Source organism: Erpetoichthys calabaricus, chromosome 3, assembly GCF_900747795.2.
Source record: "Erpetoichthys calabaricus chromosome 3, fErpCal1.3, whole genome shotgun sequence".
In the NCBI taxonomy this organism is placed as follows: domain Eukaryota; kingdom Metazoa; phylum Chordata; class Cladistia; order Polypteriformes; family Polypteridae; genus Erpetoichthys; species Erpetoichthys calabaricus.
This window is the reverse complement of record NC_041396.2, coordinates 30991747-31009092: the sequence shown is the minus strand read 5'-3', so window position 1 is coordinate 31009092 and position 17346 is coordinate 30991747. Positions and strand designations below refer to the sequence as shown.

At 38.8% G+C, this 17346-nt stretch overlaps 1 protein-coding gene across 1 annotated transcript in view; it reads right to left on the bottom strand.

The window, feature by feature from the left end:
- The window catches only part of kif21b (kinesin family member 21B), a 135862-nt gene that overhangs the window by 17285 nt on the left and 101231 nt on the right, over nt 1–17346 (bottom strand). The window contains exons 15-22 of the mRNA XM_028796546.2: nt 8883–9082; nt 8664–8771; nt 8485–8553; nt 2325–2551; nt 2092–2239; nt 1582–1776; nt 656–757; nt 351–516 (exon numbers count right to left, since the gene is read on the bottom strand). Of these exons, the coding sequence (XP_028652379.1) occupies nt 351–516; nt 656–757; nt 1582–1776; nt 2092–2239; nt 2325–2551; nt 8485–8553; nt 8664–8771; nt 8883–9082 (1215 nt within the window). The remainder of the gene's footprint in view (nt 1–350; nt 517–655; nt 758–1581; nt 1777–2091; nt 2240–2324; nt 2552–8484; nt 8554–8663; nt 8772–8882; nt 9083–17346) is intronic.

Here is a 17346-nt window from a genome sequence, read left to right as displayed (position 1 = left end):
GGATTCCGGAATGGTTCAAAAGTTGCCCCTTGAGGTTGCGCCACTCATTCACTTACTTTTGAAACTGATCAGCCCAATTCAGAATTGCAAGGGTCCAGAACCCACTCTGGCAACAATGGGTACAATGTAGGGCACAGAAACAAATATGAACAATTTCCTGTCCACTGCAATACACACACTCATTCACATAACCACACTCAGTCACTCATACAGGGTTAATTTAAAGTGATCAATTTTCAGATGTAAGAAGAAAAGTGTCCAGGGAAAAATAGTGGCGACATTATGCATAATATTATATTTTGATCATCTGTGCAGAGCTGTAAGTCAACCAGCTATTAAGGTGGAAGTACCTTGTTGGACATTATGGATCAAAGCCTGCAACTCAGGGTGGCATTCAGCTTTCTCTCTAAGTGCGTCCAATATTATGTGATTTTGAGCTGAGCCAGTCACATCCGTCTGTCTCAGTCTACCTTCCAACAAACGGATCTGAGCCTCCTTCTGAGCAACCTGGAGACCCTGTGGAGACAGCAGAAAGAAAATCAACAACAATGGAATTGTAAGGCAGATCCCAAAAAATTAAAACAAAAAAAAACACAGAAGCTTAGGATGAAAGCTATGAAGTAACTTGCAGCTTTTCAGGTTACATGCTTCTCACCTTGTCAATGGAGGACTTTAGGAAAAGATCGAGCAGCTGACGTGCTTCTGCGAGAGAGCAGGAGCTAATGACAACAGAGGTGTCCACTGAGTCCAGCTCATCCTACAAAATAAAAAAGACTTTGTTTGTTAAATAAGTCTAAGGTTTGCTTTGAAAAGATATTGCATACACAGAATAAATTACAGTTTTGAATGGTAAACAAAGTCAAGATAAAAAAAAAACCATCCAAATACCACTTTTGCATTGTGGATTCATTTCCTTTATACAGTATTTATAGCAATACTCATTTGGGTTCCCTTTATTCTAGTGGTACCTGAATGTGCCTTTAGAAGTTATGTAAGGTGAAGAAGCAGTAACATTTCACTGCAGTATTCAAGTAGCTTTTTGTGCATTAATGTTTTGTTCAAGCATTTATTTTCATACATTTTTACAATAAATTGTGACTTAAAATTTTTGTTCAGACATATCAAGATGTAATATGCAAACATTAAATTGAAACTGCATGGTACATACACAAGATATGATGTTAAGTTAATATTAATTCAGTAAGTTATAGATAGATAACACATAATTTTTAAATCCTAGAGAGACAAAGAAATTTCTTGAATATTAAATAAAAAGGTAAAATACTGTATAAATGATTTTTCAACTGATGAAGCTAAAATATGTTGTTGGTCTCAGTTTTCTGTATGACAGTTCTTAACCTTTAATACAAGGATATGCCTAATATAAAAATGTTACAATTCTGAGTATCCTTAAATAATAATATCAGTGTTTTAGCATTTTCATGTATAGCCAACTTAAACTGATGGTTTAATACTTATAAATTTACATAATTATAAACATTTTCTTAAACAATTTTACAGAGCAAAGACTGAGTGTCTTTACTAAAATATCACTTTCGAACACTATACTTCTCGACTTACCTTTGTTTCCTCCATTTGCATTATTGTAGCTTGACAGTCAGCAATACTGTCATTGATGTAGTCAATGTTGGCATTCAGCACCTCAATTTCTTCATTCATTTCTTGCAGATCTTTGTCAATTTCAGGTGTCTCATTTAGGAACCTCTCCCGTTTTCTCTGAAGTATTTCCTGCTGGCCTGTTAGTTCTTCACGTTTCTGCAAAGAATCATGCACTTTAGCAGATGTCTTTCTCAAATCTGATTTGACAAAGTACATTGCACTTCACAGCAAGTTCCTTCATATCCAAGATCCAAAGTAGAATCTGTGCTATCCATTATACCTAATTGTGAGCTGGGATCATGTTTAGGACTTCCTCTATTGTTTAATTTCTCTTACAATACAACTTTCATAACCTCCTTATTTACATATGTATACATTATACATACATACACACGCACACACACAGACAAACAGATATAGTTTGTGTGTGTATATTTGCATATATCTCAGTGATGACCTTCAAACTCAAACCTTTATCAAACGGTCCATGTCAGCTTCCATATTGGTAACAGTCAATCTTTGCATGACTATATCCATCACTCTCCGTTCCAACGAAAGCCATTTTTGTCGGGCTAGCTTTGCAAAGCTGCCACCAACAGTTTTTCTCTGTAACTTCTTCCTGCAAGCAAATACTATCATGAGAGGTCTGACAATTTCTATTAGCAAGTTTTTTATAACAAAAAACATAAGCTATACAGTCAAACCTGATTGGCACTGTTCCATTTACAATGGGTTCAGGTGTTTCTGCATAGCCATTGATCTTCCTGTTCCACTGTCGGACAATGCTAGAAACAGTGCGTGCAGTTTCAGGTTCAGAGGATGTCGTACTGGCTGAGAGGTCTGCACCAGAGTCCATATTGTTAAAGCGACGAATGACCCTCCCTGCCACTCTTTCAGACATAGGCTTTGCAAGCCTTCGGAGAGCTGTCACCTATGCACAATGAAAACAACTTTTAAGTTCAAAGAAATGCTGAATAAAGCTTTAGTTCATTTATTTACCGTATGTTTCAAGGACAATGTAATTCTTAATCATGCCTGCCCTTGATAAAGTAAACAAATAAATACTATATTTAAACTATCTAAAATATTGCATTTCTAACAACATTGCAATATACAGTCATGTGAAAAAGTAAGTAGGCCCTATGGAAATCAGTAGCTTTTTCAACATTTTTGAACAGGCAAACAATAATTCTTCATGCAAATATTGCCTACAGATAAAGGTGATAAAGATTATATACTGGAACAAATGGCACATAAAACTGACATGGTGTATTCATTCTAATAACCTAAATGAACAAAAATGCAGATTTGTCAGGTAGAAAAAGTAAGTATACCTCTACATTTATCCCCACTTCAGTTCCATAAAATTAGAATCAGATGCCAATTATTAGATCCTCCTTCGGTAGAATGTAGGTGGAACCCGTCTTATTTAAACCACAGATACAGAGGTTTTAGTGTACTCTGTGAAATCTTTGTACATGTGTGGTGTTATCAAGTGCTCTATAAGGCCCTCAAAAAAAAGGTTGTGGACGACTATGTGACTGGCAAGGGATTTAAAAAGATCGCCAAATTATTTGAATTCAATCATTCCACGGCTAGGAAAATCACCTACAAGTTGTGTTGATTTCAAAGAACTGCTAATTTGTCCAGGACCAGTTTAACAAATTCAGCCCAAGAGCTGACTGTTTGATATTAAAAAAGTATCCAAAAGCCCCAAGATTTCATTGTGGGATCATTATAGTGAAAAAGAACATTAGGGCAAGGCTTCAGTTTTTCATTGAACGTATAGGCACAGGCCAGGTTCCTCATGTATAAACGGTGAGTACATACAAATATTTGCATATGCCTGTTTCCACACTCACTTTGAGATGCTATAAAAGCTAAACTTTTCATAAAGCCACACACATTTGCACGGCAGCCTCATGCGTACAAAAATTTCTGTTCAGTTTTGCAAACGGGTGGCACCTAGCATCAAAGCAGTGTTACTGTTTCTGTTTGGTGTCTCTTTCTTTTTTTAGATTTGCATTCCATGTCGCGACACTTATCAAATACACCAAAATTAATTGCATATCTTTTACAAATTTAATTCACTTCGTAGTAATTTTTCTGTAACGGTATGATGACGCACAGAATTGCCAAACTATTCCACCTACCATAACTGCTTTAGCGTTGTTAAAAGACATTGTGAATGGAGGAATTAGAAGAGAAAGTGTATTTATTGATGATGATGACTGGCTTCTAAGTTAATTTCTATTTCCAAGGGTTATCCTCTTGGAGCTGTGTGCTGAACTGGAGCTGGTTTTACAATGACAGACTTTGAGGAATTATGCTCTACCTGCTCTTTGGCAAGTTCTGTCCACCCTCAGGTTTTTAACCACAGGAGCTTTGCAATGTGAGTTTGCTGACAGATCGGGTATTTCACAATCATCAATGAGTCGCCAGCTGTATGGGATGGTATTATCCGCTTGTCATCCAGATATATAAGATTTCCTTACACTGTGGTTGAACTGGCAAACATCAAAGCGCAATTCACAGTAATACAGTATGTGGTCTTCCAAATGTAATCACAGCGGTCAACTGCATGCACATTGCTATTGCAACAATGCTGGAAAAGTTACATCAGCCAGGGATGAATCACCAAACGAATGAGCTGGCATTACATCATCTATGAGGCTATGAAAACGATCCACACAGTCACAGGTGCTTTTCCAAACTAGTGCGGCAAAAGGCAAGCAGTCCTTTTAAGGACAGCGAGTCACCACAAAGAGCTTTGCAAAGGGCAGAGAATCTATCCGTTGTGGCGTTCAGCACAGATGTTACACTGTGGATGCACTTTCAGAAAATGAATTTCTTTATGTATATAGAAAGCATTTCCACTCTCCTTCACACCTCACTCATTCACTGCCTCTCGTTCATCTTCCCTGCCACCAAACCAGCCTTCCCAAAGAGTATCAGGTCTAGGACCATCATAAAGTGGGTTTCCCTGTTGTTGGTTTTGCCTGGTTCCTCAAATTCCTGTTTGACGCAGGGTACTGTGGGTTTTACCTCACTCATGCTTTGTATAGTACCTCTCATCAAATGGGGGTATTTTAGTATATATTTTTAAGGCTGGATCCCATTTCTAAAACAAACAGGGACATAATTCTAACCACAGGTCAAAGAGAAAGAAGCAATATTATGTATTTGTAGATCTGTAAGCCATCTGACAGGGTGCTACAAGGATTTTGAGATTAGCATTTAAAAGTTAGGTTTAAAGAAATGACTAGTGTCTGTGGTTAAGTTAATGTATACAAAAGCAAGAACAATGAACTGTACAGCAGCTGAAGATAGTAAAAGTTTTGAGGTAAAGGTGTGTCTACACATAGGATTGGTGCTGAGTTACTTTCTGGTGACCAAAGAGTTGCATGAATGTGACAGGAACTTTAGTATCCTGAAGATCTTATATTGATAACAAAAAGTGAAGGACTGAGAGAGAACATGCTAAAGTGGCAAACTAGTTTGGAAGTGAAAAGCCTCCAGGTAAATGCAGAAAAGACCAAAGTGATGTGTGCAGGAAACGTAGCACAATCATAAAAGTGGTGGGTGCAAAGGCACAAAAAATGGTAAGTGCATGGCCATGCAGGGTGTGCAGCAGATGGAACAAACTACAGTGGAACCTCGGTTCACGACCATAATTCGTTCCAAAACTCTGGTCGTAAACCGATTTGGTCGTGAACCGAAGCAATTTCCCCCATAGGATTGTACGTAAATACAATTAATCCGTTCCAGACCATACGAACTGTATGTAAACATACATATTTTTTTAAGTTTTTAAGCACACATGTAGTTAATTAAACCATAGAATGCACAGCGTAATAGTAAACTAAATGTAAAAACATTGAATAACACTGAGAAAACCTTGAACAACAGAGAAAACTAACACTGCAATAGTTCGTGCTATAGCGCTACCAACCGCTGGCTAAAAACACTTTTTTTAATGAGTTTTAAGCACAGGGAAAAAAATGAACATTTGAAAAAATCCGTAATTTAATAAACCACCAAGAAAAGTAATATTGCAACAATGCACGCTACGAACCGATTGCTGTAAACAGAAGTGAAAACAAAATCAAGCCCAGTGCATTCTTTAACTGCCTTCTCTACCTTATGAGAGAACCCTCTCTCTCGTGCTGCCTGTGTGTCTGCGCAGCTCTCCTGTGTGTGTGTGTGTGTGTGTCACACGCTCTCTCGCTCTCTCTCTTGCTCGCTGCACAGGAAATGCACAGGGAGGGACTGAACATGTACAAACCGAAAGGGAAAGTGGCTTGTTCATATACCGAGTGTGTGGTCGTGAACCAAGGCAAAAGTCTGGCGAACTTTTTGGTCGTAAACCGATTTGTACGTGTGCCGAGACGTTCGTGAACCGAGGTTCCACTGTATTTACCATTTAACAAAATATAGAACAAACTATTTAAATTCATAGGTTGTCGAAAGTGGGTACATAAAACATGCAGCGGCGTAAAGGGTAGTCTGCTGGATGTAAGTACAACTTTAAAAAAAAAAAAAAAAAATTGTACCAGAGCCGTGAAGTATGTTGATATGGTGGGTGGGAATTTACACTCATATGAAAAATCTAGGGAACCCCTCTTAATTCTGGATTTTTGTTAATCATTGGCTGAGCTTTCAAAGTAGCAACTTCCTTTTAATATATGACATGCCTTATGGAAACAGTAGTATTTCAGCAGTGACATTAAGTTTATTGGATTAACAGAAAATATGCAATATTCATCATAACAAAATTAGACAGGTGCATAAATTTGGACACCCCAACAGAGATATTACATCAATACTTAGAGAGGCCTCCTTTTGCAAATATAACAGCCTCTAGACGCCTCCTATAGCCTTTGATGAGTGTCTGGATTCTGGATGGAGGTATTTTTGACCATTCTTCCATACAAAATCTCTCCAGTTCAGTTCAGTTAAATTTGATGGCTGCCAAGCATGGACAGCCTACTTCAAATCATCCCATAGATGTTCGATGATATTCAAGTCAGGGGACTGTGGCGACCATTCCAGATCATTGTACTTCGACCTGTGTTTTGGGTCATTGTCTTGTTGGAATATCCAACCCCTGCGTTGTGACTGATGCTTGAACATTATCCTGAAGAATTTGTTGATATTGGGTTGAATTCATCTGACCCTCGACTTTAACAAGGGCCCCAGTCCCTTAACAAGCCACACAGCCTCACAGCATGATGGAACGTCCACCAAATTTGACAGTAGGTAGCAGGTGTTTTTCTTGGAATGCGGTGTTCTTCTTCCGCCATGGAAAGCGCTTTTTGTTATAACTAAATAACTAAATATGCATTTGCATACAACAAGCAACTCTGTTTGTGGCATGAGTGCAAAAGGGCTTCTTTCTCATCACCCTGCCATACAGATGTTCTTTGTGCAAATTGCGCTGAATTGTAGAACGATGTACAGATACACCATCTGCAGCAAGATGTTCTTGCAGGTCTTTGGAGGTGATCTGTGGGTTGACTGTAACCATTCTCACAATCCTGCGCATATGCCGCTCCTGTATTTTTCTTGGCCTGCCAGACCCGAGTTTAACAGCAACTGTGCCTGTGGCCTTCCATTTCTTGCTTGCATTCCTTATAGCTGAAACTGACAGTTTAAACTTCTAAGATAGCTTTTTGTAGCCTTCCTCTAAACCATGATCCTGAACAATCTTTCAGATCTTTTGAGAGTTGCTTTGAGGATTCCATGCTGTCACTCTTCAGAGGAGAGTCAAAGGGAAGCACAACTTGCAATTGACCACCATAAATACCCTTTCTCATGATTGGACACAATTGTCTATGAAGTTCAAGTCTTAACGAGCTAATCCAACCAATTTGGTGTTGTAAGTAATCAGTATTGAGCAGTTACATGCATTCAAATCAGCAAAATGACAAGGGGACCCAAATTTTTCCACAGCCAGTTTTTCACATTTGATTTAATTTCATACAACTAAGTACTGCTTCACTAAAAATCTTTGTTCGGAAAACACCCCAGTACTCAGATGTTCCTAGGAAATTAAAGACGTATACCACTGTTATCTTTTTTGTTGAAAGTAGAGGAAATTATTATGCAAGCTGAGAGGGGTTCCCAAACTTTTTCATATGACTGTAGATATTAGTAATGAAGTTGTTCAGGAGAAAGAATGGAAGATCTCTACCTAGGTGACAAGCTAAATGAAGATATATGGGCATAGCAGCGATGCAAAGGTTGAGATGGGAATGGAAGAAATTAAAGGAGCTATTTCTTCTTTCTGTCTTACAAAGGGGTTTCTCTAACATTAAACCGAAATCTTTATAAAATGTGTCTAATGTGTAGTATTCTGCACATGACTGAGAAGTGGCCAAAGATGGCAACGTTCTAAAGACTGGAGATGAAGAATGGAGATTAGAATGATCAGGACATATGGAATGTCATGTAGTGACAGGAAGCAGTATTCAGATTTTAAAAAAGACTTGGAGTGGACACAATAGGTGTTGTATTAATGAGAGAAAGACTAAGGTGATTAAGCAAGTAGAGCTAAAGGCATAGGATGACTGGGTGAAAGGATACACTGTGTTGAATATTGCGGGGATGAGGCCCAAAGGAAGGCCAGAGAACAGGTGGTTGGAGGAGGTGGCTGATGACATAAGAAAAACAAGTATCACCTCAAAGAATGGACAGAAGGACAGCAGAGAGTGGAGGGTGAAGATCTTGAAAGCAACAGGCCAACTTGGGAAAACCCATAAAATGGTCACCAAACCAATGGTAAAGTCTCCCTATGACCTAGAAAAGGAATAAGCAAGCATAGAAAATGAATAGATGGATGAATGGACTACCACAAGTTCTCACCTCTTGTGTTTTCCTCTTTAGGACAATCTCTTGCTGTCTTTTTTGTGTTTCCAGAGCTCGTATCTGATACTTAAAGGAAAACAGCAAACAACATCTTAAATAGCAAAAAAGGTAGGATGTAAAAAGCCATATAGCTGTCAAAGAAGAAGAGCCTAGACTTAAATAATTCCAACACTCACTTCCTGTCTCCGCTGCTCCTTTTTAAGCTGAGCAATCTCTCGGTTCCTCTTGGCTTCCAACAACCGGCGACGCTGCTGTTCATCTTTCATCTGTTTCATCAATGCCACCTGGACAAAGATTAAAATGTTTGACATGCTAAACACACTCTGTAGTCATCAGTGCACTCTACTTGGTCTTACTGACTTGGTTGCATCACATGTGATTTTTACTTGGCTCACCTTGGCCTTCTTCATCTCAACCACTTCAGCTTGTAGTCTCTTTAGCTCCCTCTCATAGCGTGTTTGGTTTTTGAGGAGCCTAGCATGCTCTTTCTGTGCTGCCTGCAATTTCTGCAAGTCACGGTTCATCTCCTTCAGCCTCTTCTCATAGTCAGATTTGATCTTGTTGGCTTTTTCCTCTGTATAATTCTCCATGGACACTACAATAAACCATAAAAACAGTAAATAGCTTGTTGAATTAAATATATATTACCATGAATTCAAAACCTTTTAAACTATGAGAAGTGCAAATATTCTTGAAAAACACTTATGTTACTGAGAAGTATACCGTATATTCTATCAGTTTTGTCATCTAATTAATGATGTTTGTCAAACATCAAAAGAGTTCTACTGTCCCATGGGGTCTAATCTGATTGAGTTTACTTTATGAAGTCTGCAAAAACATAGTAAATCATTAAGACCTTTTTAAATTTACAATGGGAAATGTGTTTCTACAATAGAAAAATGCTGGAACATCCAAATTGGAAACAGATTGGTAATTCAGACAAGTTGCAAATTTCCTTTTAGACAACAAGGTTATAGTGGCTCATGTCAGCTACCAGAAAATTCGGAATTGTCTTGTGGTCGAGCTGATATACAGTATCTGGTTTAGACACTATTGCCTCAACCTTTTTTCGTAGCAGAGAATGACATCTTTAACAGCACAAGACTTTACTCTATTAATAGATTGTATCCTCTCATAAGATTGTTCTCTGTTTGAAAACTTCACAAAACTGACAGCGAATTGAACCCTGTGACTCTTCAGCTCATTCCTCTTCTTCTAGTCACACATGAATAATTTCTTCCAGTTCTATTGCAGTTAACTCTTTTCCATGCTCTTCAATAGGTTCTCCTACATCTTTCTGAATGGTCTTCAAAAACTACACCCCCAATTTGCAGAGCCTCTGTCAGTACTTGCCAAACTTTATCTTTATTTGATTGCATGTCAACCCTACAAACACATCTTTTCAAAATGTCTCACTATAAGTGTTAACAATTGATAGTTTCTGGGTATTTGTATTCTATTTTACATACTGTACATGATGCAGTCTGCAGTATTAAAGGACTTCATACTTTGCATTACATTGAGGTTTAATTCATCTTCCAAGGCATGATGAATGTAATAAAAAGTAAGCCTTGTGTATGTAGCTTTCAAGCAGTAAACCACTCTTCAATTGAAAGGCCTAAGAAGAGACATGGTGTCCCAAGGCAAAAAGAAAATCTCAACCACTGTGTAGAGATTCTGTATATGCAGGAATATTATCCAAAATTAACAAAAAATTCATTTCAATGATAACTTTTTGGGTGTTCTCAATTTTCAGTATAAAAAACTTGTGGGACCACACCAGGAACAATACTGATGTGTCTAATCTTTTTTATTGTGCTGCAAGAAAATGGAAATGCATGTTCAGTGCTTTTAAAGGAATGTGCATTTAAGTAGCAAAAAATTAAACCAGCTTTTAGCATACACCCAGCAACATTTCCACAAAAGAGAACTTTATTCTGATCTTAATCCCTGACTCTTAATTCCGTTGCTTGTTTTTCCATCCATCCATCCATTTTCCAACCCGCTGAATCCGAACACAGGGTCACGGGGGTCTGCTGGAGCCAATCCCAGCCAACACAGGGCACAAGGCAGGGTCCATTTTTAAAATGTATGTGTAGTTTAGCATCTTTTTTCAAAATTACTTGGTTTAATTTTAATAGAACAGAACAGAATGCCTCTTATTGCCATTGCACAGATGTACAACAAGTTTTGTGTGTCCCCTGAATAGTACATACAATATAATAAAAACAGAACCTTCAACAGTTTCAACATATGGTATGCATTTTAAACTACACATATGCATTAATATAAACCAATAAAAGAAAAAAACAAAACTTTGAAGGTGCAAAAATAAAAATAGTAAATAGTGGAGCATTTTACACTTTTGTCTCATTGATGCCATGGGTGACAGTAAAAGGCATACAATCAAAAGCACTTAGTTGCAGTAAACACTTATTTAACAAAATTTAGTTCTCTAAGAGCACTCAGGTAGAAGCTTTTCAGCCATCTGTAAATATGTGTCTTAATAGAGCTATGCCACCTTTCAGAAAGCAGCAAAGTAAAAAGATGGTGGCATGGATGAGATGGGTCCCTATTGATTTTTTTGGCCCTTTGTAAACATCAAGTTCTGTCCTCTAGTGAAGGTAACTGGCTGTTGGTAATTCTTTGTGCTGATTTCATGTCTCCCTGAATAGCATTCTTGTCAGCCACGAAGCAGTCATCATATCATACCAGGATGGCACAGTTAACTATGCTTTCCACAGTGCAGCAATAAAAGGACATCAATAGCTGCTTGGACAGGATGGCCTTCCTCACCATCCTTAAGAAGTAGAGCTGCTTCTGTGCAAACCTCACCAAAGAAGTTGTGTTAACAGACCATGTGAGGCCCTGCTAGATGTGTATGCCAAGGAATTTAAAGCTAGGCACTCTCTTCACTATATTTCCTCTGATGTATAGAAGAGCAGGTTCCTCTTCCTGCCTCCTGAAGCTGATAATTTGTGTTAAGTGCCAAGTTGTTAATGAAGCACCATTCCAACAGTTTGCTGACCTCATCCCTATAGGCAAACTCATCACCATTATGTATCAGTCCTACCACAGTGGTGTCATCAGCAAACTTGATGATTTTATTTGTGCTATGTATTGGTGTGCAATCCTGGGTATATAAGGAATAAAGAAGAGAACTCAGCAAGCAGCCCTGTGAACCTCCAGTACTGAGTTTCAGGGTTAGGGAGTAGTGGGTCCCAGCCTAATAGTCTGTAATCGTTTTGTTAAGAAGTCGTTTATCCATCTACATGTGTGCTGATTGGGGCGGCACGGTGGCGCAGTGGGTAGCGCTGCTGCCTCGCAGTTGGGAGATCTGGGGACCTGGGTTCGATTCCTGGGTCCTTCCTGCGTGGAGTTTGCATGTTCTCCCCGTGTCTGCGTGGGTTTCCTCCGGGCGCTCCGGTTTCCTCCCACAGTCCAAAGACATGCAGGTTAGGTGGATTGGCGATTCTAAATTGGCCCTAGTGTGTGCTTGGTGTGTGGGTGTGTTTGTGTGTGTCCTGCAGTGGGTTGGCACCCTGCCCGGGATTGGTCCCTGCCTTGTGCCCTGTGTTGGCTGGGATTGGCTCCAGCAGACTCCCGTGACCCTGTGTTCGGATTCAGCGGGTTGGAAAATGGATGGATGGATGTGTGCTGATTGAGCTGTATTAATGGGATCTGCCGTTGGCTCTTTAGGCATATTGGTGCTGGTCCAAGGTGGGAGGAAGTGAAGATTTGATGTGACTCAGAACTAGCTTATCAAAGCATAGCTTCATTGGAGTAGGGATGAGAGCTACAGGTCATTATGGCTGCTGATTACTATCTTTTTTGGAACAGGCACAATGATGACAGACTTATGGCATTGGGGACAGTGCATTGTGACAAAGAGAGATTAAAGATGTTGCTTAACACCTCTGCCAGCTGATCTGCACAGTCTCTGAGTTCCCTCCCTGGAATTCCATCTGGGCCAGCGGCTTTTGTTGGTTGACAGTGCGGCATGCTCTTCTGAAATCATTCATGCTAACAGTAAATGCCACACTGTTAGTAGCTGATGATGGTGCTGTCCCAGTCTCTGCCTGTGTCGCTTCATTCACCTCAAAATGAGCAAAAATATGGTTGAGTTCTTCTGCTACTGAGTCGCTTATGCTGATGGTTGCGGCTTTGCTGCCTTTATAGTTTGTAAAGTGCTGGATATCTCGCCATACACATCGGGAGTTTCCATCATTGAAAACACCTTCAACCATCTGCCTGTAATCTACTTTGCATTCTTGATGGCTCTCTTCAAATTTGATCTGGCAGTACAATATAATTCACCATTCCCAGACCTAAAGGCTGTATTGTGCTCTTTTAAATGAGGCATGACATCTCTGGTCATCCATTGTTTACTGTTTGGGAAGCACTGAATGTGCTTGCTAACAGTGACTACACAGTTCTGTATATAAACAGGACAGTGGATGTGTAGTCTATGTCTTCTTATGCAAACATATGCCAGTGTCTGTGCTCAAAACAGTAAGGAAGCCCTTCAGGCCTGGTCTGCATAATTTTCAAAATTTGCTTTGTTTTGCTAGTAAGAGGTCTATATGCAGATGTGAGAAAAAGAGATAAGTGGTCAGACTAACTTAAGTGGGGGGAGGGTGGAGACATCCTTCCCTAATGTTACTGTAAACATTGTCCAATGTGTTTTGGCCTCTTGTAGGTCAACTCTCAAGTTGGTAGAATTTAGGGAGGGCTGTTTTGAAATTTGCTTGGTTAAAGTCTCCAGCAATTATAAAAATCTCATCAGGGTGAGCAGTCTGTAGCTTGCTGACTGCTGTTACCAGGATGTCTAATGCTGTCTTGGTGTTAGTGCTTGGTGAAATATACACTGCCACAATAATAATGACCATGAACTACCATGGCAGATAAAAAGGTCGACATCTTACTGTCATTTGCTCTAAATCTAATGAGCTGTGCCTGTTTATGATGGTTGCATTAGTGCACCTGTAGAGTAAATGCATAGCCCCCCTCCTCTACTCTTACTGGAGTTTTTATGCCTGTCTCTAACGCTTTCGGCATTGTGTACTATGTAGCCTTCTAGCACAACAGCTTTGTTGGGGATCCCTATATGTAGCTAAGTCTCATTTATTATCATGACTGAGCAGTCCTGCACTGATTTCTGTGCCAAAATGATCAGCTCCAATTCTTCTGTCTGGCATTAGTAATGTAAATGCTGGTCAGAAAAACCTTGTGAGAAGTGTACTTTAGCCTGGTCTGTACTCCACCCCGGCAACCCCATTTCTGTTTCCTTTCTCTGCAACATCTCCGGACCAGTATCATAAGGAGACCCTGCTGCACATACATTCTCATTCAGGATGCGTACTTGTTGGAATCCCTTGCTAAAATATCACTGCATAAAATTCCAATCTTTTGTAATTCTTCCCGGTTGTATGTTCTGAATTATACCCTTTTCTTAAGTTCTTAAGGAACTTTCTGCTCTTTGTCTGCTGATGCTGGCTCCCAAGTCCCAGTCTAATATTCTTCAGCATCTCTTAAAGATATTAAACTAGTCTTGGCTAGCTTTTCCATTAAAAGAAAAAGGGTGACAGGAGATAGCTGTTTTTCTTTTAATATGTTGCCATGTACAGGTACACATTGGTTTTTCAGTGTTCACAAGCACCAGGCCTCTTATTTGACGTATGACTGTTAGGCCGGGTTTACACTTCACACAACGTGATGCATGCATCTTTGGATGCTACTGCTACACAAGCCATGTACTACTGTATTTATACTTGCATGCGTACTTTACGTAAATCTGAATGATTCCACCAGGTGGCAGTGCAAGATATCATTATGGTGAGAAAACAAAGTTCGGCTTCACTGTGTTGTGAGCTGCCCAAAACATCCATTAAATTCCCAAAAAACCTTGCCACAATATCTATGAAAACAATGCATGTTTAATGATTACATCCATTAAACCAGAGAGGCGGCCATTCAAGCAAGTATTGGGTGTGAGGCAGAAACAATCCCTGGACAGGGCATCAAATCATCACAAGGTGAATACAAGCACACACATACACTAGGGTCATTTAAGGATCACAAGATCCCCAAACCTGCATGTCCTTGGAAGGAAACTGGAACACACTATGGAAACCCACCAGGAAAACGTGTTATTTAAATGAAGTTAATGATCTATCTGTAAAATGTAATATACATACTTTAATGGATTCCATCATGAAAGTGATATCAAGTATTAATCTAAGGATTCTGAAGGTGCAGAGAGTTGGAAAATCATACATTTAATGTGTTCTGTGTGATAACTGCTGCCTGCCACTGCTGTCAGTTCAGGAGGAACCCCCAGAAGCACATAGCATTTAAGAACTAGGCCGGTTTTAATATTACATTTAAGACATTCTACTTTATATATTATTATTATATAATATTATTTCGGCTTTAATCTTGAAATTTCCACTTTAATCACAAAATAGACCTTGTCACTGTGTTTCCCAATTTTTTTTTCTCTGTGGCTCAAATACGCCGCCGTACATTTTGATGCCATTGTGAACATGCAAAAAAAAAAAAAAGAGAGCACTGAAGATTGTATGTGGAAATGTATTTTGAAAAGCACCATGAATATATTTGTATGCCAGCATCTTGCTTCACCACATCGAACCATTCATCAAATATCGAAGTATGCACATTGATCCTGTTAGATCTGCTAAGTGGCTTGCTGTCACATGTTGATAGTAAACAGAGACTCTGACGTATCGTTCCAACTTGAACACACTGTTCCAACTGATTTTTTGCTGGTACTGCAACTCGCACACACATCGTGTTAATTTCTGAGGTTGTGCTCTGAGGAATAATCAAATGATCACTGGGAACACGTGGGAGCCATGATGTGTGCGTGTACACATTCTGAGTGTGAAGTATAAACCGGCCCTAACTGTATAAGGAGTACTTGGGAAAAACACTGACCTTATCTGACACTGACAATGTTTTACTCAATAAATGCTATACCCATACTTACATGCTACATGCATACCTTTAATGCCACTTTCCAAAAGGTCTAAAATCTCCAAAGTTTCACTTAAGATGGAAACTCATTGCTGTAATGCCACTTGAGTACCAGAAGGCAGTGCTATTTCAGTGGTGCTGGCTTCACACTCATTTTTCACACCGCTTTTTACCCCCTATCCTTATTCTGACTATATATATAGTTATCTAAGTCTCCTAGCAATAGACTGTATGTCTTATCACTTTTGTTCTGTGAGACAATCAATTTTCTGCTTGACCTTCCTATTCATGTGAAAATACTTTTGTTTCGGTCTAACTACTCCAGTTGTTTTCCTGGGAGTGCAGGGCTGTTAATAAACCATTATTGTTGACAGTTAACCTAATGTAATGTAACTTTATGATTTCCAAGTAAAAACAAAAAAAAAACTTAATTTTCTCAAAAACTTCTTATAGGTATGTGGGTCGTCTGGAGCCTATTATCTAAAATACTGTAACAGCATTAATGTATTATTGAGTATTTTTAAACTTATAAGTCCTCAATAGCTAAGTTTTCTGATTAAACTGAGGTGTTTCAAAAGAAAGAAATGCTATAAACTAGATCTCTTAATGTGAATGACAAACAAGATTAAAAATAATTACTGATTCACTCTACAAATCACACAAGTATATGCTCTGAGCACTTAGGTCTACTACTCAATTCTATTCAGACAACCTTGAATGTCTACTGCCAGAGACTGTTCTAGTATAACATAACATTTGATCTAATTTAAAGGCCACCTGTCTGTGTGATTTGCACATTCCGCCCATGTGTGGGTAGGTATTCTTCCAGAGACTCCAGTCTTCCTCCCATAACCCCAAATATGTGTAGGTTTGAGGGAGTGGAAATTTCAAATTTACCCTGTTTGTGACTGTTGTGACTTGCATTTCAATAAGTCAACAATGCTTGTAATTATCACATTATATGCCTGCACTAATTTCAGCCAATCAGATGATGATTAAGATTAATTATTCAAGCAGCATAGCCAGATAAAGAATATGTTATAAATGAAATACAGTTAAAATAAATCTGGTGAACATTTGAAGTGGTTGAGAGCTTCATTAATAAGTATGAAAGGGTGTGTTAAAAGAAGTTACTTAACCTGGACATAGTAAAAAATAAGGAACAAAGAAAGTTGTGTGATTATGATAAAATAAATTATGTATACCACAAAATGCACTGTTTTAAGTATGAATGTTTGCTTGACAGGCAGCACAATGTTTAGTTCTGCTTCACAACATCTCTAGAATCCTAAGTACATTTTCTAGCATAGACAGTGACTGTGTGGAGTGTTGACATTCTCAGCATTTTGTGTGGATGTTTCAGGCTGACATTTTGTTTCTTTCAACCCCAGCAAAGTCTGGCTTATGCTGCTCAAGTAAGTGGCCTTAGTAAGATTTTACTGCTTTCAAAATTAATGTGCATGATTTTAGCTTGAATGTTACAAACACTTCTCCCATGTTGAGCCTGTGCAAAGAAAGTTGTCTTAGTAGCTCTAAATTATCACCGTACAAGTGAAAGTGGAGATTACAGTAAGTAGTAACTCTAAATCAGTTAGTACCCATAAGTGTAGGTGTGCATATAAATGTGCCGTGTGATGGACAGTCAGCATTTGCAGGAAATCTTCCTGCCTCGCTTGTGGTGCTAACTTTAGCTATGGCTCTCCACAGTCTTAAAATGAAGAAGAGGATTCAGAAAACAAATGTAAACGTAAAGCAACAAATAAATGGAAGAATGAATAAATAAACACATTAATGAAACATTAACTGAATAATGGCATGTCTGTCTTTTTATTTCATATATCAGAATTTCTTCCTAATAGTGTA